Source organism: Galleria mellonella, unplaced genomic scaffold (assembly GCF_026898425.1).
Source record: "Galleria mellonella isolate WM207_F2 unplaced genomic scaffold, CSIRO_AGI_GalMel_v1 utg35, whole genome shotgun sequence".
NCBI classification, from domain to species: domain Eukaryota; kingdom Metazoa; phylum Arthropoda; class Insecta; order Lepidoptera; family Pyralidae; genus Galleria; species Galleria mellonella.
In genome coordinates, this window is record NW_026442082.1 from 6316913 (window position 1) to 6343729 (window position 26817).

General features: G+C 34.0%; 1 protein-coding gene and 1 long non-coding RNA gene across 2 annotated transcripts in view; one reads left to right on the forward strand and one right to left on the reverse strand.

Moving 5' to 3' along the window:
• Positions 1-3824: 3824 nt before the first annotated feature.
• On the reverse strand, positions 3825-6438 carry LOC128201121 (uncharacterized). Its single transcript, XR_008253079.1, has 3 exons — positions 6288-6438; positions 4952-5099; positions 3825-4515 (listed from the first exon to the last, which is right to left on the reverse strand). It is a non-coding gene; the product is annotated as an uncharacterized LOC128201121 (long non-coding RNA).
• A 5385-nt stretch (positions 6439-11823) lies between these two features.
• LOC113519377 (facilitated trehalose transporter Tret1-like) overlaps positions 11824-26817 on the forward strand; it is a 31178-nt gene continuing 16184 nt past the window's right edge. The window contains exons 1-3 of the mRNA XM_026904436.3: positions 11824-11968; positions 24991-25173; positions 26636-26718. Of these exons, the coding sequence (XP_026760237.3) occupies position 11968; positions 24991-25173; positions 26636-26718 (267 nt within the window). The 5' untranslated portion in view covers positions 11824-11967. The remainder of the gene's footprint in view (positions 11969-24990; positions 25174-26635; positions 26719-26817) is intronic.

Consider the following 26817-nt stretch of genomic DNA (forward strand, 5'->3'; position numbering starts at 1 on the left):
GGTCCTCCTGATGGAAAATGGCAACCCTCGCCTATAGACATGAGCAGTACCATGGACATAACAGAGTATATTGTTTCGCTCATGATACCGTCCATGTGCTGCCATTCCTGAGGACTCAGGTGTTATTCCTCTGTACCATGTAAATTCAGACTTTATACAAAAGCCGTTTGCTTGGGTACCTCTGTCCCATTCATGTTTCAACCGTGAAACAGCTGTGTTTGCATGGTTGTGTTACAGTTTGAAGGGTGGGATATGGCAGTGAATTTACAGGGTACAGAGGAATAACACCTAAGTCCTCAGAAATGACAACGAATGGGGATATCATGGACGAAACAGTAACTCTGTTAAGCTGTTATGTCCATGCCACTGCTCATGTCTATACGCGACGATTACCACTTTCCATCAGGTGGGCCGTCAGCTTATTTGCACTTCTAAGTTGTTTAAAAAAACAGTTACACAGTCAGGTAATTTATTACATAATCATTATCATTTTCCAACGGAAACTGTGCAAAAGTCGTCAATATTCTGCAGTCGTCTGCTGAGTTGCCGTAGAAACATGTTAATTAATAACGTAATTCAACCGTAAAGCTGTGCAAGCACGACTGTATTTCGATTTGTAAGGTAGGATAGAGCAGTGAAATTACACGGTACGGAATAACAACATAATCCTAAGGAATAGCTACGCCTAAGAAGTAGTGTGAGTCAGCGTCTTCTGTGACGTCCATGTTGCTATTTATGTCCGTCATCCTCATCATATCAGCCTTTAACTGTCCACTGCTGAACATTAGAAGGTTTTGCCAGTAGTTGCCACTATTGACAGGCGGATTGGCAACCACAGTTTGGCTTTAGAGATGTTTTAAGAGGAACGCTGCTGCCCAACACTCGCCCTCCCTTAGTCGCCTCTTACGACACTTACAGGACGTAGTGACCTGGACCACACTGTAAATGTACTACGCTTATTTGGCATTTCACTATTATTTTATACATCTATGCTTCCTAAGCGCTGTTAAAGTTTTGTTGCGTACCTTAGATAAGGGACGTCGAGAGGTAAGGGTCGGGTACAACATACATTTATTATTACGATATACTTTATTTCTTTTAATTTTCATTTTCATTGTATAACTAGCGACCTGTCCCGACTTCGCACAGGTGCAAATTGTACATACAAAACTTCAGTAAAAAAATATCTAACTTAACTGAATCCTATATCAAACTTCGTTGCATGATTTAAAAGATCAAAAAAGATCAGAGCCGAGAAAATGCAAAATAGTGCAGAAAATCCACATTATTTGAATCACCAAATGTGCTTGTCTATTGTATGAGAATTTGCTCAAAAAAATGCCAACAACCACCTTTTGAAATCACACGTGCTCACCATCGACAGGGAATTCATCCTTACAAGCTTGAACCTAATCAGTCGCGTACAGTGCAGTTTCAGAGAAGTCTTCTACTGCGAACACTCAGGCTGTAAAATATGCCCCCAGTCGAGATTGTTCCTGGAAACTACAGTATAGGATTCTTCAATAAGGATCTATTAAGGTTTCTTCAGTGTCGGCAACGTGCTCGCGACACCCCTAGTGTTGCAGGCGTCCATAGGTTATAATGACTGTTTACCAGCAGACGAGCGGCATGCCTATTAACCACCTTTGTGATATAAAAAAAGTTACCAATCTTCTCTTTAGTGTGATGCTCTTAAATTATCTATTTTTTTTATATACAACTTAGAATGGCAAACAAACTTACGGACCACCTCATGGAAAGTGGTAACCGTCGCCTATAGACGTGAGCAGTACCATGGACATAACAGAGTATACTGTTTCGCCTATGATACCACCCATGCGTTGCCATTCCTGAGGACTCAGGTGTTATTCCTCTGTACCCTGTAAATTCACGCCATATCCCACCCTTCAAACCGAAACACAGTCATGCAAACACAACTGCTTCACGGTTCTACCTATCTTATCCTTGTTCTGCTTTTAATTATATACACTTACAACATCCATGGGAACGGAAAGAGTGGTCTATTCTATGCCGAGACCACACGACTAATTTCATTGCCCTATCCAAGATTAATAGACGCGGATCGTGCTTTTTTAATAATTTAGGAGTATTATGGTCTGTGATATTACATACCATTACACAGAATTAATATTATATACCATTTATTGATATTCGTATATAGTAGTGTATGTATTTAGTATATTTAATTGTATGTATTTGTTTATGTAATATTAGAGTATTTACATAATTTTCAGTTTTATGCGCATGTCTTCACGAAGCACTTCATTCTAACTTGTTGCTTTCGTAAAACTGGCTTAGTATTTTAATTTAATTTATATTTGTAAATCACCGTGTCTTGGAAATCTCGTATGGACTCCCGCGATACAGGTTCGCCTAGTGCGTGGTCCAATGTACTCGCTGTTGTAAATTTTTTGTATTTAATAAATAAATAAAAAATAAAATATTTATATTTCATTAAAATTTGTAAAATCGTTATTTCTTTACAAACTTTTACAATTATAATATTAATAGGTACTTGTAATGAGAACACCTAACTGGCTCGTCGTCGCATAACAAACTACTAAAGTTCTTAACCCAAATTTACACAGTAAACGTTTTGTATTGTAGATAAAGGACAAGAAAGGGTATTTCAAAATTCATCCAGTAAAGTACACCCTTGGTGAGTAATAGACAATTGAAAGTTTATAATGGGAGTTTGTCTATTTGAAACTAGAGACATATAAATTCGTATTCAAGCTTCTTGTAAAAGAGGCGTCTCTCAGCATTATTAGAAAAACATCATACAAAAAATTTAAATTTAAAATATATTGCACATACGAGAAGTATTTTACTTATTAATCGTAGTTGGAGTTATTAATTAGATTTTTGGTAGAAACAGAGAGTCAGCTATTCGACTTTAAAGGCAAGTTACAGCCAATTCAACTGATCGGTCATTTTAAAGCATTTTATATGTGATTCTTTAGATTGATATAACTTCTTTATTTATGAACTGATTGTAATAAATCAAACACTGAATGTTAAGTCGAGTAAATCGCAACGCATTAGTGAAAATCGCGTTCAAATCGATTAAGCCGTTTGAGATTAGCGCGCACAAATGTACAAACAGACAATAATTTTAAAAATCATTGTTTCCTACCCTACAATAGTTTTTCTTATATATCTTCCATGTACAGACAGCAACCAATTACGATTTTATTATATATATTGATAAATAAATAAAGCAAAGTATATAGTTATGCCATAATTGAAATCTATATATATATATATATATATATATATATATATATATATATATATATATATATATATATATTACTCGTAAATAAGCAACGGCATTTAAAAAGTGCAGTTTCATGAGTATTTAAAATGCAAACAGGACAAACTGTGCAGTTTCATGAACACTATATGCAAATTGTTGAAATGGATTACAAAAATAATTTTAAAATCAATTCAATATCAGCCAAGTATACAGGTAAGTTTAGCACACCTGCAATGCCGCTGGTGTTGTGGGTGATCATGGGCGGCGGTAGTCACTTACCGTCAGGTGATCCGCATGCTCGTTTGCCCCCTGTTGTAAAAAAAAAAGTAATCACGTAGCGTATATTAGAATTTATTATTTTAACATTTCTATTTCGGAATTCGTTTAAAAACACAATTCACCATTGTGTTAACAGTCTAATATTATTGTTGAATAAAACATACACATAGTAGTATCTATAAGGTTATTACGATACCCTCCCGATTAATTAGCCCTAATTATCTTATTTATGTACATAGATATGTTTCTAACATTAGCTGTCTAGACGAATGTGTCAATTGTACGCAAATAATTAGATGGAATATTAATAGTATTATAGATTTAGTATTACTTTCACCAGAGGGAGACTTTGTACAAAAGTCGATTGCTCCTGAAATGTCCCATTCGTGTTTCAACCGTGAAGCAGTTGTGTTTGCATGGCTGTGTTTCGGTTTGAAGGGTGGGATATGGCGTGAATTTACAGGGTACAGAGGAATAACACCTGAGTCCTCAGGAATGGCAACGCATGGGGGGTATCATGGGCGAAACAGTATGCTCTGTTATGTCCATGGTACTGCACATGTCTATAGGCGACGGTTACCGCTTTCCATCAGGTGGGCCGTCAGCTTGTTTGCCATTCTAAGTTGCATAAAAAAAAAACAAACTTTTTCTACATTTTGTGATAACAATGCCTTCTAGTATAAATCAGAATACTGCACTCGTTCATACCAATTTTTCATTTTAAAATTCATCTTCATTTCACTGTCCACTGCTGGACATATTTTTTACCAAATAAGAGGAGTTTTGCCAGTAGCTACCACGCTTGGTAGGCGAGTTGATAACCACAGTTCAGCTTTTAGAGATATTTTAAGAGGGACGCTGCTGCCCATCGCTCGCTCTCCCTTAGTCGCTTCTTAAAACACTCATGGAAAGAGAAAGGGTGGTGAAAGATTCAATGCCAGGACCTACACGGCTTTCTGTAAAGAATTTAAAATTTTAAGATTATTTCATTAAAAATTGTTTCCTTCAATCTTTAAGTTGAAGGGTTTAGGTTTTTTTTTTTTTCGGGTAAAGATTGATATTGTATTCGGCCAATTTCGGCGCGAAATTGATTTCGGCTTAGCAAAGCTTTAAAGCAGTAAATTGTCCAAACCTATAACCAAAATAGAAAGTACATAGACTATAATGTAAAGTACATAGTTTATTTATCGATCTACATCATAGAGATGTAGATCGATAAATAAACAATAATTGCTAGTGTTTTTTGATAAATTTCTTATTTTTTATTATAGACAGGATTGTTTTAATAAAACAGATTTTATTTTTAAATACCGCTGCTACTTATACATTTATATATTTTACTATACAAATTTGATATATAACATAAACTGACATAAGGTTTTAGTTTTTTACCTCGATTTAAGATTTGCTCACATACCCGCTCCCTCTTATGTTCTTGGACATCAGTCTTAAATCATACGATGATCATACGACACGCCAGGCTTACCAACTATACCACAAAAGCCGGGACGTCCCGTTTCTTCACCTTAAAGAATGTGTCCTGAAAAAAAAAACGTATTATTTATTAAATTTGCAAATTTATTTTTTATGACTTTTCACTTTTCTGTACTTGCCTGGAACGTAAAATCTGGAACATTTGTTTTTTTAATTTGATTAATTTTTTAGACATTTGTAACCCGTGCACTAAAATTGGCAACCCTAGATGTGACGTAAAACCTAGTGTAGGCTCCTACATTTTATTATTGTCTATGGGTGAAAAACAAAATGGCGGACCGCGCGCAATAAAAGTAAATAACTTAAACAACCATTTCATTAATGACAGGATGATATTTATTATTTGTCTTACTATTCTTATTTCAAAATAAATATAACGTATCGATAAACGACAAGACGTCTCGTAGAAACGTTACGAACACGTTTGAAATATTTGAATTCAGAACGCGAAATCGAGTGTGATATAATAGAAGCTTCTATGGTCACAAGGTAAATTTAAGCCTAACATTGAAATAAATCCTATTTCAAATAAATTATCAACATGGCTTCGGTAATGATGTAATATTTAAATTTATTTCCGGGACTCAACACGACGCGAATACAGGTATACAGTACCTATATACATAAGGGAACCTAATGGTAGAGAGATGAGAAGCAGCGTCCCTCTTAAAACATCAAAGCCTAACTGCGGTTTTTTTTAATGGTTGATAATAGAATGGTAACCCTGCCTGCGCTATCGTAATGCGCTGGCGGGACACCAGTGAGGGATGATAGGTGAAGATGAAAAGGCAGGTCAATTAGCCCATAGTGGCAAATTCCACTAGAATTAACCGCGATGGTTTCCAGGGGCAACTGCATGGAGGTCGACCTGATCCTAACTGCGGTTGACAACCTGCCTGCCAAGGGGGAAATGGCATTGTTAGTAATACGGACTATCAGTCCCATTGCTAGCAATATACCCTATCAAGTCAACCTCAACGTAATTCCCCCTGGAAACCATCATGCCTAATTCCAGGTGTATTCATTACGATGGGCTAACTGACCTGCCCATTCATCTTCGCCTATCACCCCTCACTGGTGCCCCGCCAGCATATACCGTTAGCGCTGGCAGGGTTACCATTCCATTATCATCAATTGAAAAAAAAACCAAGCCTGCCAAACGTGGCAACTACTGGCAAATCTCCCCTTAAGGGAATAGTTTAGCAGTGGACAATTAACATAAGTACCTACATACCTGACTTTTATCGTTGTTACGTACGGTGTTATGGTTATGTAAGACACAAAAATACATACAGATGAATTGAGAATCTCGTACTCTTAAAAGTCGCTTAATAAAATGTCTCGCGCGGCCGCCGCAGCGGCGTAGCCGCTCTAAATATCCCCACTACGTAATGTGTGTTGCGTGGTAGAAGCGCAAACCGTTTTTATCAATATATATTTTTTTTTAGTATAATTAATTACATGTTAATTTTTTTATCTAAATAAAATGCCTATGCATTTTAATATAAATGATTACATATAAAACTATTTTTTTAAATTAAATCATGAAATTTTTCTAAATAGCTTTGAAAGCATTATTTTGGGTTGAGAAAGTGGGAGTGGGAAATACAGAGGGAGACTTTGTACAAAAGTCGATTGCTTGGCTACCTCGGTCGGGTCGGGACGCTAGTTCTTAATAAATCTATTGTATAACTTTGTTTTTTTTTACTGAGGTAGTTTTCGCGACCCCCTATAGAGACTTCGCTACCTCCTAGAGGGTCGCGACCCACACGTTGATAAACACTGCTATAGGTGATAGAATTTTTAATGTAAGTTATTTTTTTTTTTATTTATCCATTACAAATAAAAAAAAATTCTTCAGTACATGTTTGTGCATAAAATGGACTTCATACCAAAAACATTCTCTCACAGTCAACCTTATCTCTTTTAACTTAATCTTTTCTCTTTGTAATAATAGTTTAAACAAGATAACAATGCTATTGTTATTTTTTCTATCATTTGTTTATATTATTAATATCTTTATTAATTTGGTAATATTTAATAATTTAATTCCATTTCAAAATTTCCAAACACAAAGCATGCTGTGGTTGCCTCTTAATGTAAGAACAGTTAAACCTAATCCACTAGTGTAACGTATTGAAATGCTTCGCTATATCTTATGTTGGTGATCCTATAAATAAATAAATATATGTTTCTACCATATTTCGTACTAAAACCACCGTATTTCCAATAATCTTCGGTGTACAGTACCTTTATTTATTAATTCATTAGTACATATATGTGTACATGGCGGACTTAATGCTAAAAGCATTCTCTCCCAGTCAACTGTAGGGAAGTGTCTGAATACTCGAATGCAGTACTAGTAATTATTGATATATACTTCTTTCACTTTCTTCCACGCACAACCACTCTTTGGAATCAACTTCTAGCAGCAGTATTTCCGAACCGATACGACAACATAACCTTCAAGAAAAGAGCATATTCCTTTTTAAAAGGCCGGCAGCATACCTGCAATGCCGTAGGTGTTGTGGGTGACCATGGGCGGCGGTAGTCACTTACCATCAGGTGAGCCGCATGCTCGTTTGCCCCCTGTGTTGTAAAAAAAAAAATATATACATACTAAAATTACATATATAAACATATACATACTAAGATTACATATATATATATATATATATATATATATATATATATATATATATATATATAATGTTGGCAAAACAACATATTTTTGTATAGACTTATCAAAATCCCAGGATATAAAACCGGAGACTGCCTTGCATGTTTCCACATATGCAAGATAGACGAGTTATTTATATTTAATACAATTGTTATTGTTATTTTATATTTTAATCGCGAATTTGTATCGCTATCAGGTTCAAGAGGTGGCGCCTGCGGGTTTTATTACATAACATATATTATATATAAATATCAAATTAATTTATTTCAATTTGCAATTTTTTTTATGACTCTTAGAAAAGCAAACAAGCTAATGGCTTCAGTGAAGAAAAATGGTAACTAATAACTTCAATAACTAAAACAGTACCGTTTTTTTATTTTTTATTTTTTCATACAACTTAGAATGGGAAACAAGCTGACGGCCCATCTGATAGAAAATGGTCGTCGCCTATAGACATGAGCAGTACCATGGATATAACAGAGTATACTGTTTCGCCCATGATACCCCGCATGCGTTGCCATCCCTGAGGACTCGGGTGTTATTCCTCTGTACTCAGTAAATTCACACCAGCTGTTGAGTTTCTTGCGGATTGTTATCAGCAAATAACACATTCCGAACTAAGTAGTAGAATTATAAAATTAATGGTTTTAAAGAGCTTGTAAACAAATCTTTTTTAAATAAAGATGACTTTACCAGAGGGAGACTTTGTACAAAAGTCGTTTGCCTGGACACCTCTGTCCCATTCGTGTTTCAACAGTGAAGCAGTTGTGTTTGCATGGCTGTATTTGTGTGTGTGAATTTACAGGGTACAGAGGAATAACGTCTGAGTCCTCAGAAATGGCAACGCATGGGAGGTATCATGGGCGAAACATCATCAATTAGCCCATGGTGTTTTTTTTTGAATGCATGAAAATGGTATGGTAACCCCGCCTGCGCTAACGGTATACGCTGGCGGGGCACCAGTGAAGAATGATAGATGAGTATGAAAACAGGCCAGTTAATCCATCATGATGAATTCATCAGGAATTACCCATGATAGTTTCCAGGGGGAATTGCGAGGAGACTCGACTTGGTTGGGTATATTGCTAGCAATGGGATTCTTAGTTTCCGCTAATAATAATCCCTTTTCCCCCAGCCCGGCGCGTTGAATTTTACTAGAATTAACCACGATGATTTCCAGGGGGAACCGCGTGGAAGCCGACCTGATAGGGTGTGTTGCTGGCAATGGGTCAGTCAGACTCCATTACTAACAATCCCTTTCCAGCCGGTAATAGCAGTTAGGCTTTGGTGACATTTGAAAAGGTACGATGCTGCCCCTTCCTCCACCATTATTAATACACATTAAATACAAATTCAAGTTTTTTGTTTTGTACAACTTCGAATGACAGACAAGCTGACAGCCCACCTGATGGAAAGTGGTAGTCGTCGCCTATAAACATGAGCAGTACTATAGACATAACAGAGTATACTGTTTCGCCTATGATACCACCCATGCATTGCCATTCCGGAAAACACAGGTGTTATTCTTCTGTACCCTATAAATTTACTGCCATATCCCACCCTTCAAACCGAAACACAGAAGCCTATTCTTTATATATTTTTTTTTGTAAAATCCACTAAATGTTACTTTATACTTTTTGCCTTCCTAAGTGGATATTCTTGCCGAAAAATATGCATGCCAAGTTCTACATTCACCATAACGGCAAGAGTCGAGTACCTCTGCCTACCCCACAAAAAAATTATCATCGTGAGCATATTTTTTTATTATTATCATCTTTATTGTGGACGCGATGTAATAATTACATTGGATAAATCTGTTTATCTCGCTAAGATGGCGCAAAGACAACCCGTTATCAACAATTATGGGTGTCAAGCTCGTAGACCGATATGTGAGAGGTTATGAGATGAATGGGGGCTATCGCGGCCAGGAGTTACAAAATTGTGGGCTGGTAATCAGTTTTAACCGACTTCAAAACAGTTTACAGTATTTTAAATATGACATCCAAGCGGAGAGAACTTTTTAAAGTACTTTTTTTTATACCACCGAGGTAGCAAACAAGCATACGGCCCACCTGATGGTAAGCGGTTACCGTAACCTATGAACGCCTGCAAAACCAGAGGTATTACGCGCACGTTGCCGACCCTGAAGAAACCACTTTACCCCCCTTTTAAAGAACCCCATGCTGTAGTCACTTGGGAAATTATTTACATAACCTGAATGTTCGTGGGAAAAAATATCTCTGAAACCGCGTTGTAGGCGACCATTTAGGCTGTAGGCTATGAGGGTGAACTCCCTGTCGATGGCGAGCCGTATGATGCTAGAAAGCGGCCGTACTTTGATGGAGAACTTGAATAAGGCCCTTCTTTGGTACACCGTTACTATAATCATATGCCAGCAACGCAAAACGTAGCAAGTGCTAGTTGCTACTCTTGAAGATATCTTATTACACCCTTTTTGAAGATTTAATTTTATTGCTATGGTACGCAATTCACGTCAGTATGGTCCCGGCATAGAATAGACCACCCCTTCCTTTCCCGTGAGTGTCGTAATAGGCGACTAAGGGAGGGCGAGGGATGGGCAGCAGTGTCCCTCTTAAAACATCTCTAAAGCCTAACTGCGGTTGCCAATCTACCTGCAAAGCATTGCGACCACTGGCAAAACCCCCCAAGGAGGAGGCTTATGTTCAACAGTGGTCCGATAATGGCTGATATGGTGATGATGATGAGAACCAACACGAGCAAAACTTCAAAGTTGAGCTACATAGTAAAACAATCTTTCAACAATCGTGTTTCAAAGTTTCTAACATTGTATTGTATTGTAAAATCTTTATTGTACACAATTCATATTGAATACATTAAATGATTTAATATACAATGGCGTACTTATCCCATAAAGGGATCTCTTACAGTCAACCTTTGAGAAGCTGAATGAAAACTGTAGAATGCACAAGGGCAATAACCGTACAATTAAACTAAATAATACCCAGTTAAAAATTTAATATATAATACAATAAAAACAGCTCTGTATACCTACATATGTAAATAATGAAAGTACATAAATAATAATATAACATTAATACATAAATAAATAAAAACTGACACACATAAATACATATTGGTCTTGAGACCAATATGTTAGAAACTTAACCTAAATATTATCTTTCAAATTGATTAGCATAAGCTAAACATTACTTCAAGCTCTGTATGCTACAGTATACACTAAAATTATACATAGCTAACAATGTACATAGATACACATTTCTTATTTGTGACATATGTATTAGTGTGGCAATGTAATAATACACACATTATTACGTATGTAATAATGTGTGTATTATTGTTATTTATAAAATATTGTTTTTCCTATTTTCCAATTTAACAAACAGAAAAATTTACAATTAGCTTATTGAGAAATGTTTTTATTCATTTGAAAATTATTTTAATGTAAAATTTTTATCTCTACGTTTCGACCGGCTTACTCTGACCGTGGTCACGAGTAAACTGAGAGCGCTACGTCTTGTGTCCACTTCCGAGACATAAATATATCCTTCTACCCGCACATATTTCCACATGAGTAGGTATTTTACCTAATTTCTCGCGTATATTACTTCTAAGTCTCTTATAAAACATAAATTTGTGCAAAAACATAGGTTTCTATGCCCTACTTGGCTTCTGTCGTGATGTAGCTATATTTACATAGCTGTATTTCGGTTTGAGGGTCATTTCATTGCCACATCTGAATATAGAAGTAAAATTTGAACATAAGAGAAATTACACTATAGTGCTCAGAAATGCCACCGGTATATAAGAGGTAATATGGACAGCACAGTATATTCTGTGATATCTATAGGCGATGGTTACTACTTCGTATCAGTTGGATGGTTAGCTAATTTGCCATTCATAAATAAATTAACGTTTTACTTAAAAGGCTTTTTTGTCCTTCGAGCAGGATACAGTATTAAATATTTTTACCAACACAAAATAATAGAAAAAAAAAGTAAAAAATTGCTAATAGAATATATTTAAAAATACAATCGAACAGATAAACCTGCTGCTTTTAAAACAGTTGCAAAATAGCGACCCACAATTGATAACCCCGGATAGACATTCTGCGTCTCCCGACGGCGGGACCTACTATCGAGATTGTACTACTCGAACTGTGGCGGGCGAAATACATATTGACTCTCTTATTGTCTGTGTGTAAACATTCTGTGGCTGCGATTGGATTTGCACAAGTAGGTGTACCTTATTATCTTGTATATCGTTTTGGTTTCCGATACGAGTGATTTGTCGATATTAATTAGTGTTGAATGTACCACCGTCTTATGCATATTTCTGCCAAAAAATATTTATTAGTGTATTATTATTTTGATCTTGAAGGCTATTAGGTGTATTTTGTTATCTGTATATTGGGTCTTTGATGCTTGTGATTTGTTGATTTTCATATTAATTAGTGTTGAATGTACCACAGTCTTATGTATATTTCTGCCAAAAAATATTTATTAGTGTATTATTATTATGATCTTGAAAGCTATTAGGTGTATTTTATTATCTGTATATTGGGTTTTTGATGCGTGTGTTTTGATAATTTTGATATTGATAAATGTCGAATGTACCACCGTCTTATGCATATTTCTGCCAAAAAATATTTATAAGTGTATTATTATTTTAATCTAGAAGGCTATTAGGTGTATTTTGTTATCTCAATATTGGGTTTTTGATGCGTGTGATTTATTAATTTTGATGTTGATTAGTGTTCAAGGTCTTTATAGATATATTTTTTGCTTTTAAACAGCAATGAGTGTATTATTTTAATTTACTAGGGTAAGAAAGTTAGTACTTTAATATGATTACATCTAAATAATTACGCTAGCTTCTAATCATGACTTCGTCCACTTATCTGGAACATTTTTACAAACCGGAATGTAAAGTATCCTATATCGTACTCTATCTCATATACTTATATTATATAAATAGAGTATCGAGTCTCAAAAACGGGTCAACTTTTTGTCAACTAATTGTCAAGTTAGCTGACTCATTTTTTTATCAATGTTCTATATACTTACGCACATAATGTATTTTGACGTAACTATATTTAATTGTTTATTAAATAACATGTATTTTTACGCATTAAAGAGATGCATAAATTATAAGACAAAATAAATATAGAAGTTATGTAGAAATCACTCATAACTATTTATCACGCAAAATTGTATGAAAAAGTTGATCCGCTTTTCTCGAAGCATATATATATAGAGACACTAAGATCTAAGTTCATATAGTACATGTATACCAAATTTCATAATGATTGGTTAAGCTCTAAAGTGTTATAAAATAACAAACAATAAAACAAAATTACTTTTACCTTTATAATATTAGTACTTATAATAAATATATAATTTTTTAGTGTAGAAAATTAGTAGGTGTACCGTATGATCTGATATTGGGAGTTATTTGTTAATAGAATTTTAATTTTGATTTGTGTTGAACATTAGTGTATCATCTTTATGGATATTTCTGCCAAAACACATTTAATAAGTGTATTATTACTAATTGTCAAGCTGTGGGTGTACCTTATTGTATATATAAATATAGGTACATATATGCGATATTTCAGTATGTGCTGTAGGTATTTAAATAGAATGTCAAAATTGAAGTTGTTACATGCGACACCGAAAATGGCGGATTTTAATATTGTTGACATTTTTTTTTTTTATCTGTTTCAAAAAGAAGGGGTTCAATTCGTTATTTTTTTTATGTTTTTCACCTCCGTCAGTTCTAAACCGATTAGGATTTTCTTTTTATATATATTATTAGATATACTTACAGTTTATTACCATATAAATTTTATCAAATCGTTTCAGTAGTTTAATTTTAAAATCAAAATTTATTGGTTTTGCTGTAATTGAAGGCGGTTTTTTTTTGTGCAACAAAATCTTTATTCGTTTTAATTTTGAATAAAATAAGTACTTTATATTATTCTCAATTTCGTGTATAATATAGTATATGTAATATATGTGTACGTATATTTGTTATTTATTTATTGATTTATATATGTAATTTTAGTATGTATGTATATCAATAATTACTAGTACCGCATTTGAGTATTCTGACACTTCCCTATGGTTGACTGGGAGAGAATGCTTTTTAGCATTAAGTCCGCCATGTACACATATATGTGCTAATGAATAAATAAATAAATAACATGTCAACCGACAGCACGTTTGCGGTTTTTGAGAACATTTTAAAGTTAATCTAAACATATATAATCTAGTTATTAAGAGAAATACAAAAAATGTTGTCGTTGGGAATTTTTTTAGATCCCACCATTGGATCAACCCCTACAAGCTTTCTATATAGTAAACTTTACGACATTAAAAATCTATTGACTTTTTTAGTTAAGTTATGCCATCTTCTTGCCAAGTTTGTGCATAACGATACCTACTTGTACATCAATTAGTCCATTACCCTATAGTTATCCGGAAAAGATTGCTCTCAGCAATAAGACCGCCTTACTGTACTTATACAATTGTATCGTTGTGTTTGTAAATTGTCTTGCTTATTTCCTATATCGTATAATACAAATAAAGTATACTCATTCATTCATTTTTCGATTTATTCCTATGAACAGGCAATTATCCGATATAATCTAAATATTTGAAGATGCATTGTACATTATTTCAGATCGATTATCTAACGGCGCTGTGATAGGGAACTAAAAATTTAATCTTGCTATATGATTAGTAGTATCATTTTAAATTTCAATGGCAAAGAAGTTCAAAAGTAAAAATAAACAAAAAAGTTGATTTATGTGCAATTTATTCTTTGCTTAAAAGTTTAATTCGCTGTCGGAGCAGTTTTTAAATGAAAAATGACAAATATTAAAAATTATTCAATATTTTTTTTTTATTTTAATACCGATAATTCCAACGTTGTCACACATCGGTATAAGTACTCTACAACGAGAATTTTTAAGATAATTCTCACACACATGCACTACGTCATTATCATCATTTCAACCATTATCCATCCACTATTGGACATAGACCTCCTCCATAGATGGGACATAAAGAATAATATAAGCCATAAGGAACGGTCCTGTGCCACCTGCATCCACTGACAATGCTTGCAATGTTTTTGAGATTGTCATTCCATCTAGTCTTACACTACGTTTGCCTATATGCGATCACCATTCAAGAACTTTTCTATCTGTGCACTACTACTACTCAAAATTACACATTTACAGTAAACGGTCAGCATTGATCTATCTCGTTTGAAATTTACTACTAAATCATTTGAAATCATACTAACTCAGTGTAAATCCACACGTATTGCGTTCCTATACTTTCTTTAAAAAAATATTAATATATTTCAAATATTATTATTTTTTGTATATTATTGAAGTTTCTAGAATGATTCTAAGATAGTATCAAAATAAATAACGCCTTGACCCGTACAATCTTATTACGATAATAGGAAAATCTCAATGTAAGATTTAGCGTCCGAGACAATATTGTTTGTTAACAAGAAGTGATAATAATTCAAATATATATATTTTTAAAACAATTTTTAATATTATAAATAAATCAAAATCATTAGGCACTATTCAATGGGGACAGGTCAATATCCGTTTTTTTTAGGAAACAAAATTTTTAATCCCACCGATGTATATGGATAATATTAAAGACATCAAGTGTAAATTTAATTTTTTATACTTCTCGCATGATGTTAATATAAGTTGCATAGTCTCAATGTACGTTAGTGTTGTGTGTGTAGAATTGATGGCAGACGGTGTCGCAGACAGCTGTTTGACAAGTAACACTTACAAACACGTAATACCGCGTTTTATTTTTTATTTCATTTAATATAACGTAAAATATCTTGGTTGTCACAACCACTACTAACCACTATTTTCCCCCCTTTTTTCTTTTGAAACAAAATGTACTTCTCTAATATTTCGATAAAAACAGTTTAACATTTTTGTATATGTGTGCGTGTATAAAGTTACCCTACATTCATTACTTAGTACATGGGAGAAATTTTTTCTAAGATTAAATACAAAAATAAAGAGCAATAGATTTTTTTACGAATATTTTTTATTATATTATTATTAACTATTTATTAAAATGTAATGATTCATGTCTTTATTAATAACTTTCATTTGTATCTAAGTATTGGTTTACACAAAAAATGTTTTCTTTTTTTTTATACAACTTAGAATGGCAAACAAACACACACCCAACACCTGATGGAAAGTGGTAACCGTCGCCTATAGACACGAGCAGTACCATGGACATAACAGAGTATACTGTTTCGCCCATGATACCGCCCATGCTTTGCCATTCCTGAGGACTCAGGTGTTATTCCTCTGTGCCCAGTAAATTCACGCCATATCCCACCCTTCAAACCGAAACACAGCCATGCAAACACAACTGCTTCACGGTTGAAACACGAATGGGACAGAGGTACCCAAGCAATCGACTTTTGTACAGTCTCCCTCTGTTTCCATTATAATTTTAGTAAAAGTATTAAAAAGTTAAAGTTGGCAACCGCAGTCATACTTTAGAGATGTTTTAAGATGGACGCTGCTGGTCAGTCCTCATCCTCCCTTAGTCAGCATAGCAAGTTTTTATTTGTGAAATAATATTATTCATTTAAACAGTTTGTATTTATTTCTCTTATTAATTTAACTTAAAACAAGAGTATTAATTTTTCAGTAAACTCCGTTATAACTGTTATGTCAATACTGAATAGGAATTTATAATTTCGTGTAAATATTTATATGCGTTACTAATTGGCTACCGAGCATCCTAAAACAATAACGACTTAATTCCATACAAACAGAAACCTAAACTTTACTGTTAGGTTAATGTTACTAATTTACATACAATAATGTAGAAAGATCTTCATATCGAACCATCCGTTAACTGTCCACTGTTGGGTGGAAAGGGATAGTTAGCAATGGAGTTTGACAGCCCCATTGCTAGCAATATGCCCTATTAAGTCGATCTCCACGTGGTTCCCTCTGGAAGCCATCGTGAACAATTCTTGTTGCATTCGTTACGATGGGCCAACTGACCTGCTTTGTCCTCACCTATCATCCTTCACTGGTAGCATTTCATTATCACCTATTAAAAAAAAGTTTACTGTTGAACCTAGCCTTTTCATTAAGGGGGGTTTTGCCAGTAGTTGCCACGCTTGGTGTGCGGATTGGCAACCGCAGTTAGTAATATTTTAAGAGAGACGCTGTTGCCCAGTTTTTGCCCTCCCTTAGTCGCATCTTACGACATCCACGGAAAAGGAAGGGGTGGCCTATTCTATACCGGGACCACACGGCAAAGCTTTTTATAGGTGAAAGAATGAAAAAAAATTGCACTCGATATTTTAAGAGGGACGCTGTGTCCCACTCCTCCACCATAAGGTCCCTTAGTTGCTTTTTACGTTTTTAACCATCTAGTGAGGGACCATCCTATACTACGTTTGTCTACACGAGATCGCTATTCGAAAGCTTTCTTGCATGTATAATATAAAAATGAAGCTGTGTATTTTATGTAACATCTTATGCAACATTTTATGTAACATCATCCCAATCATCCGGACGAGCGGCGGTCTTGAAAAACGCACGGTGCGTTTTTCAAGGCACTTTCTTCTACGCACAACCACTCTTTGGAATCAACTTCCAGCAGCAGTATTTCCGAACCGATACGACAACATAACCTTCAAGAAAAGAGTATATTCCTTTTTAAAAGGCCGGCAGTACACTTGCAATGCTTTTGGTGTTGTGGGTGATCATGGGCGGCGGTAGTCACTTACCATCAGGTGAGCTGCATGCTCGTTTACCCCTTGTGTTGTAAAAATAATGTATTATTAATGTGATTGCTATGCCCTTCCAGGGTTCATGTTGATACTGTACATCTAATGCTTAAAGTCTATATCGTTACAACATGAAATAGCAATAAATAATTGAATTGAATTCCCCTTCTTTCCATGAATCCGTGGATGGTATGACGTGAAAAATTAACAGCAAATTAGATATCAAATTAATTAATTCTCTTAGTAAATTTTTTGTTAAAAACATATGTTATTATCAAATAATATACATACATCTACGTATCTGAAGTAGTCGAGTAACTTTGAGAACGTAAAAACGAGTAGGCATTGAGGTAACAAAAAACCTGTTTGTTTTTTTTCTACAGTAAAAAAATTCATTAGTTTTTATTGAATTATGACAAACATATCTAGTCGTAATTATACTATATATATATATATATATATATCAATATTTATTCCGTCGGTTTGTCTCATAATTAAAACAAATCAATGTAACGATACGCTAATATTTTTTTTTATACAACTTAAAATGGCAAACAAGCTGAGGGGCGACCTGATGGAAAGTGGTAACCGTCGCCTACAGACATAAACAGTACCATGGACATAACAGAGTATACTGTTTCGCCCATGATATCCCCCATGCGTTGCCATTCCTGAGGACTCAGGTGTTATTCCTCTATACCCTGTAAATTTATTGCCATATCCCACCCTTCAAATTAAAGCACAGCTATGTAAACACAGCTGCTTCACGGTTGAAACACGAATGGGACAGAGGTACCCAAGCAATCGACTTTTGTACAAAGTCTCCCTCTAGTATATATATATATATATATATATATATATATATATATATATATATATATATATATATATATATATATATATATATATATATTTTTTGTAAAATGTATAAACGAAGTGTCATTGTGGTAGAAATATTATGATCACATGTTATTATAAATAAATCTCCCCCATTTGTCAGACGAGTCAACCAATGTCTTATTGTGTGCGTACCTGATTGTTGTCTTCTTGCTGTTATTGCGTACAGAGCGGAGTGATTGAATAAGCTCCACCCAAGAAATAATTCATGAACTACTCGCGGAGTCATATCCATAATTATCCCATACAACAAGTGAATGAAGATATATTTGGAGTTCAGATCTATTGCTATGATACTGCTTATTACGTTTAGTTGGGATTGCAATGATTCATGGAACGAATATTTTGTATGTGTGGTTTTCAAGACGTTTCGCCGTGGGGTCCCGGTATAGAATGAGCCACTCGTTTCTCCCATGCGTTTCGTAAAAGGCGACTAAGTCTACTTTATGTTCGAAGGATGGGTAGCAGCGTCCCTCTTAAAACATCACCAAAGCCTAATTATGGTTGTGTATATATATATATATATATATATATATATATATACAGCTACTTATTTTATTTTATTTATTCATTTACACATACACTAAACAAACTTTTCATTTAAATAATATCATTTCAATAATTAATTAGATACAATCGCTCTTTAAGAAAAATAATATAAATTATACATGTTACATATAACAAAACTACATGATAATGAAGATTATACAATTATATAATGACATTACTATTTTACTTTGAATTTAGAATAAAAAGAGAAACATATAATAAACAAAACACGTCTGAAGAATTATTACCTCTCACAATGCTGATGTACGTACTTATTATATTTATGTATTATATATATAGTATACATATATCTATTTATATGTATTTACTTATATATATTTTTTTATTTATACCTATCGGTCTTTTCAATTGTAAAGATATTTTATTTATTTATTTTTAACTATAACATTTAAGTCAATTGGTACACATGTACGACTGTAACTACTAATGAACTGTCAGTTTTCTCATATTGGGTTTGCTGGAAGAAATCTCTATTGGAGATAAGCTCGCCCTTGTGCACTATTATGTTTGTTTTTACATTTCAATAACCTTTTGTGTACAATAAAGAATAAAGAAAGAAAGAAAGAAAATGAATGTAGCAGTGTTTGTGCAAAGGACCTAACTCAGCATATGTCCCAGTTTCAAGTGTGAAGCTACGACACTGATTTTCAGTAGGCCCTAAATACATAACTCAAGGACACATGTGTGCAAGAGATGTTATGTATAAATATATAAGAATAATACATAAAACAGGTTGAAATTACATTTTCTTTCGTTTGAGTCATAATCTTAATTTTTTCTTTTTATAATTGAACTGTCAAACCTTAAAATCATTCAACTAAATTTCTATTGTAGGTAGTATATTCATTTATTTTAACATCCATTGTATAAGTAGGTAGCTATTATATTTATTCATAGTATATGTATCTATGTAATATTTCATTATATATTTTAATATTTTATTTAACTGTATATTTGTTTTTGTATGCTAAATATATTAATAGTTGTAGCACTTCAGCTGCCCGCTAACAACATACTTTCTCATTGTATTGGGTTGACTGGAAGAGATCTCTGTCAGAGATAAGTCCACCCTTGCTCACAATATTTATAAATGCTATATTATATGTAATTTACAAGTGCAATAAAGAATATATAAATATATAAGATAGACAGATACGAACAGAAGTGGACAGAATACGTAAATTAAATTCTCACCAATGTATATGAAATTTTTATTAGAGACTACAGTATGGGGTCGTTCAAAAAGGTTATTATATTATATTAAAGTTTCTTCAAAGTCAACTACAGTGTTAGAGACGTCAATAGGCAGACAGTGACTGCTAACCCTCAGACGAGCTATATGCTTGTTTGCCAGCTCCGTGGTATAAAAAAGAACTAACTGTTTGATCCGACAGATGTCGTTCTGTTAAAAGCTATTCGACATGTTTGAATTGACAGCCAAGACCAGTTTTGTATGGGAAGAGGAAAATGGGGCTTCGCGCTTTTCCGGACAACTTTTCCAATTTTTCTCTTCATAAATACCTTCTTCGGACTTCGACAGTTTTTAAAAAAAAATGTTACATTGCTCAAGCGTGTTTAGAGACTCGTATTTATAAAGATACTAGCTTTTACCCGCGACTTTGTCCACTTGACCGCGATATATTACAAGAGAAAAAATAGCCTATAAGCGATCCTCAAAATCGTATTTAAATAGGGGACAAGTGAATCGTGCCCACCCTAAAATTGTCTTGTGCCCACCCTAGGATGTGCGCGGAGCTGTCAGCTATGGGCAAAAGCTCAGCTGTTACCAGAGTTACAAAAGTCGTTTGCCTGGGTACCTGTGTCCCATTCGTGTTTCTACCGTGGAGTGAAGTTGTGTTTGCATAGCTGTGTTTCGGTTTGAAAGGTGGGATATAGCAATGAATTTACATGGTACAGAGGCATAACACCCGAATCCTCAGGAATGGCAACGCATGGAGGGTATCACGGGCGCAACCGTATACTCTGTTATGTTCATGGTACTGTATATATCTATAGGGGATAGTTACGTCCGACGTCAGATTGTTTGCTATTCTAAGTTGCATAAAAGAAAATTCCCTTGGAGAATTACTTTAAATACCCCAATACCGAGACCGCGAACCAAATATAAATAGCATAAAATTCCGTTGGCCCATAAAAACAGACTCCAATAGTAAACTTATAAATCAAATAAATTGTTACACAATATTTCATTATATCTAGATACGTAAAACCAGTGGCGGGTTAAGGTGCATGCACACTTATCCACGCCGAATAGACCACACGAATAGACACAATGAAAATATCTGATAACATATATTTATTATACATTATTATTATTTGTATCACGATACATTATCGTGTATGTATGTTATATATATATATATATATATATATATATATATATATTAAATTATTTGACAGTCTTTATATATATTATATTATTTGACAGTCAATATAGTTACGTCTGTAACTATTACCTCTAGCTATTTTCATTATTTTTCACCACATAATTACATTTCTGTTTTTTTCAAAAGTTAACTGAGAGATGAATAATATTAAATCCGCCTTTTGTACTAAATTTTTTTTTGCAGTGTGATCAATAAAAAATAATTATTCTCGAACATCTATTAGCTTTAAACAAAACGATTATATCAAATTAAATTACAAATCATGATCGCATAGCACTTGCGTACTTCATTCAGTTTGAATTACTGTCTACAAAGACTATGCTAAAAATAATTTTGCTATTTACTTGAAGGTATAAATTAATCTTGTATAAAACTTCCCTAGATAGTAGGGTCTCAACATTATGTTTGTGTACAATAAAGAATAGTAGGTGTAACGTAAAAACCAACTAACTACTAACAATATCTAAATAAACCTTACGAGGCAAAAAAGTTGATAGATCTAAATAGGTATATTGAATAAATTGAGGGAGACTTTGTACAAAAATCGTTTGTTTGGGTAACTCTGTCCCATTCGAATTCCATTGAAAAAAAAATATATTTAAAAAACATATCATTTATTTATTATTCGATAACAATTCGAAATCTTTTAACGCTTTTATTCGCATCGTCGTCTCAGAATAGTGTACGTTCACCTGTATCGTGCTGACGTTAAATTTGTTGCCGTGACATATCTAAATAGGTATATTGTATGAATTATTTAAAAAACATATATAACATACATTTATTATTATTCGATAACAATTGGAAATCTTTTAACGATTCGCATCGTCGTCTCGGAGTAGTGTGCGTTTACCTCTATCGTGCTGACGTTGAATTTGTTGCCGTGACATGTAGATATGGACGCGGTCAGAGTTATTGTTCTCTATAGATAATCGTAAAATTACGAAATATTTACACAATATACAAACATTTTTTTTTTAATTAAGTAAACAACAGAAACATAACTCTTCATTAACTCTCTTCTGTTCTTATGACTTCTAAAAGTAGGGTTCGTTTTTGATTCATCAGATTTTTATGACTATATTACGTCACTGATTATGGTAAATCATTTTTTTATGATTATGGTAAATAATTAATGGTATTTACTCCCATGTTCCTTCCATATTATATTGTTGTTAATTATTTTGTAAATGACTGTTTGTTGCCATAAATAAATAAATAAAATAAAAAAATATTAGTCTTGTGGCGATTGAAATATGTAGTAGTTTTTCTTTGTCAAGCAAAATCCAACTTATTGCGAAACAAAATTAGGTACTTAATATTTTACTGAACGAAGTGTTATCTTGCAAAAAATCATATTTGTTAGGTCATTTGATTAGTATTATTTTGTTTAATTCCGCTACCGTTAGTATGTGTGTGACTGCCAACACTCCAAGGTTGACCACCTCTACTACCAGAAATTCCACGGCCTTACGTATTAGCCATCAATCTCCGGCTGCTATTTTGTTCACGCACGTTTTGCAATACTTGTTTCACCTCTAAACGAGTCATCTTCAGGCCTGTAATACTTTTACTACACATACTAATGGTAGCGGAATTAAACAAAATAATGCTAATCAAATAACCAATTGTTTAATACACACGTTTCCACATTTTAAATTATGTCCAATTTTATTTTATTTGAAAAATATAGAAAGATAGACAGATACTCTTTATTGTTTCCTCCAAAAGATTGCAATAGTAAACTTATTATAAATATAAACAATTACAAGAAATAATCACAATGAGAAAACAATGGGCAACCTTATCGCTAAAAGCGATCCCTTCCAGGCAACCTTTAGATGGAGAGGAGTAATTATAAACAGTTTGATCGGAGGCATGATGTTAATTCTATTATTTTAAAAAATGGAGATGTGATACATGTAATAATGTAAATATATACTTACTTTAATATACTTGCTTTTCCAAATAATTTGAAAAACAGTTTCATTCAAAGCAGCTCTTTTTAAATGTCGAGTGAATTAAAAAAGATATACTCACGACTAGAACTACTAATCAGAGTAGTCAGGGGTAGTATAGTCTATACATTTTTTTTTATGGGTGAAAATGGTATGGTTACCCCGCCTGCGCTAACGGGATACGCTGGCGGAGCACCAGTGTAGGGTGATAGATGAGAATGAAAACAGGCCAGTTAGCCCATCACGATGAATTCATCAGGAATTAACCTTGATAGTTTCCAGGAGGAACCGCGTGGAGGTCGACCTGGTTGGGTATATTGCTAGCAATGGGATTCTCAGTCTCCATTACTAACAATCCCTTTCCCCCCAAGTCTATACATTTAGTAAGCTATTTATTACTACAGTTTACTTAAACTGCAGTAAATAAATATAGCTACTGAAACCAACTATAAGTGTTTGTAAGTTTGTAAAATAAACCTATGGCTCACTACACGTTTTGGGAGACTGTAAAGTGTAGTGAGTAATTTTCAAATAAATAAATAAATAATGCATGTATTACCTACTGCGTATCTGACATGATCTTGACCGCTTTATCCATATTTATCAGTATTCATTGATATAATGAATATAATATAAATAAACTACACTTGTTTATAAGAACAATTAAATTCTATAAATAAAATAATTAATTATAATATTTATAATAATATTAAATAAATATAAACTAAATATAAATATTATATCAATTATATTAAATAATATATTTAAATAAACAAATTATATTATTCTCTTTGTTCATCGCAACGGCTGACAACGTAACCTTCAAGAAAAAAGCATATTCCCTTTTAAAAGGCCGGCAGCACACCTGCAATGCCGTCGGTGTTGCGGGTGATCATGGGCGGCGGCATGTCTCATTTTTCTTTGATGTATTTTATCTGGTTTATTTTTTCTGTTTTTTTTTTTATGTAGTTTTCTACGCACTTATTTATGCTTAAACTAGCGACCCGGCCCGGCTTCGCACGGGTGCACACTACATCTCATCACATTAGATATCTCCAAAATTATCAGTGTTTCTCTACTATATTATATATATAAACCTTCCTCTTGAATCACTATATACTATATCTATTAAAAAAAGCCGCTTCAAAATCCGTTGCGTAGTTTTAAAGATTTAAGCATACATATGGACGGACAGACAGCGACAGCGACTTTATTTTATACTATGTAGTGATACCTAAACCATAAATTCGGGGGGAAAGGGATTGGTAGTAATGGATACTAAAAATCCTTTTACTAGCAATATACCTAACCAGGTCGACCTCCACGCGGTTCCCCCTGGAAACTATCATGATTGATTCTTCATGATGAATTCATCATGATGGGCTAACTGGTGCTCCGCCAACGTATAGCGTTAGCGCGGGCGGGGTTACCAATCCATTTTCATCCAACAAAAAAAAAAACATAAATTCACCAATTTTAAACTATTTTGATAACACGACTACTTTTTATAATTAGTAAACTTAACTGACAAAATTTATATATAAATATAATAAATAAATAATATTAATTTACATAAATTTAAATAATATAATATCTGTAAATTTTTTTTAGTGCCAGACCAACCAGCCAGCTCTTCGAGTGTGGACGTAGAAGAGGGCTCCTTAGACACTCCTAGCCCTCCAGAAATACCGGAAAAGAATGGCCGACCAAAACAACTGCATCGGATCGAAACAGTGCCAGACATAAAGCGGGACATGTCTGGTATCACCACCCAGTACATTGCGACCGGTATAGGTGAGACTGTGTTTAATTGTATATCATCATCATCATCCATCATCATTTGATGACCTCAGTATTATAAAAACAGAAAGAATCATTTAGTACAACCAACAGAAAAATTTATACTTTTTTTATACTACATTGGTAGCAAACAAGTATATATGTAAAGCAAGTCCTATGGTAAACGGAGTTACCGTAGTCTTTGGAGTAGGTTATGAAATGAACATCCTGTTGAGGCTTTCCCTAAAGACTACAGCATGGGGTTCTGCAAAAAGGGCATATTAAAATTTCTTAAGGGTCGGCAACGCGCACGTGATACCCTTAGAATAGTATTATAGGCGTCCATAGGCTACAGTAGCCGTTTACTATCAGATAGACTGTATCCTTGTTTACCACCTTTGTGGTATGAAAAAATTTAGGCTGGGATTCGAACTTGGGATCTCTAGGTCGCAGTCAAACGTTGTCCAACTGAAGTGTGTTAGTCAAAGATATTACGACTGTTACCATTGTGATGAACTCGACATGCCCACATTTTGCCAAGCATGTATGGTATATTATGGTATATAGTATCGTAACCCCGCCTGCGCTAACGGGATACGCTGGCGGAGCACCAGTGAAGGGTGATAGATGAGAATGAAAACAGGCCAGTTAGCCCATCATGATGAATTCATCAGGAATTAACCATGATAGTTTCCAGGGAGAACCGCGAGGAGGTCGACCTGGTTGGGTATATTGCTAGCAATGGGATTCTCAGTCTCCATTACTAACAATCCCTTTCCCCCCTGCCAAGCATATTAGAATCTAATATGGTCCATACTATATTGGACCATATTGGATTCAATAATCCAATGTGGATATTGATCCAATATGGCTGTTATTCAGTATCAACCATATATTTTTAATTTATTTTTTACATCTTTTTTTTATACAACTTAAAATGGCAAACAAGCTGACGGCCCACCTGATGGAAAATGGTAACCGTCGCCTATAGACATAAGCAGTACCATGGACATAACAGAGTATACTGTTTCGCCCATGATACCCCCCATGCGTTGCCATTCCTGAGGACTCAGATGTTATTCCTATGTACTCCATTCACGCCATATCCTACCCTTCAAACCGAAACACAGTCATGCAAATACAACTGCTTCACGATAGAAACACGAATGAAACAGAGGTACCCAATCAATCGACTTTTGTACAAAGTCTCCCTCTGGTATGGCATCTACCTAATTTCTAAATTTGTAGTAATAACTATTATTATTTTTATAATAATTATTTATTATAATTAATTTTATATAATTAATAATTAATTAATTATTATACTTATACAATTGTAAGGTTATATTTATTAATTGTCTTGTTTATTTCCTATATTGTATAATGCAAATAAAGTAAACTCATTCATTCATTCATTCAATAATGATTGATTTTAACTATTAACTAATTATTATATTTTAACTATTATTTGATTCAGTGAACTTGGGAGCGTTTGCGGCTGGCGCTTGCATCGCGTGGTCATCGGCAGCGCTGCCCCTGTTGACGACAGAACCGTTGGAGGTGAGTGATGTCGGCTTCATCCCAGGTACCCTGTGTCCCATCGAATTTCCCCTCCCCTTATTATGATTATTGAGAGACGGACTTTTTCAAGCAGAAAAA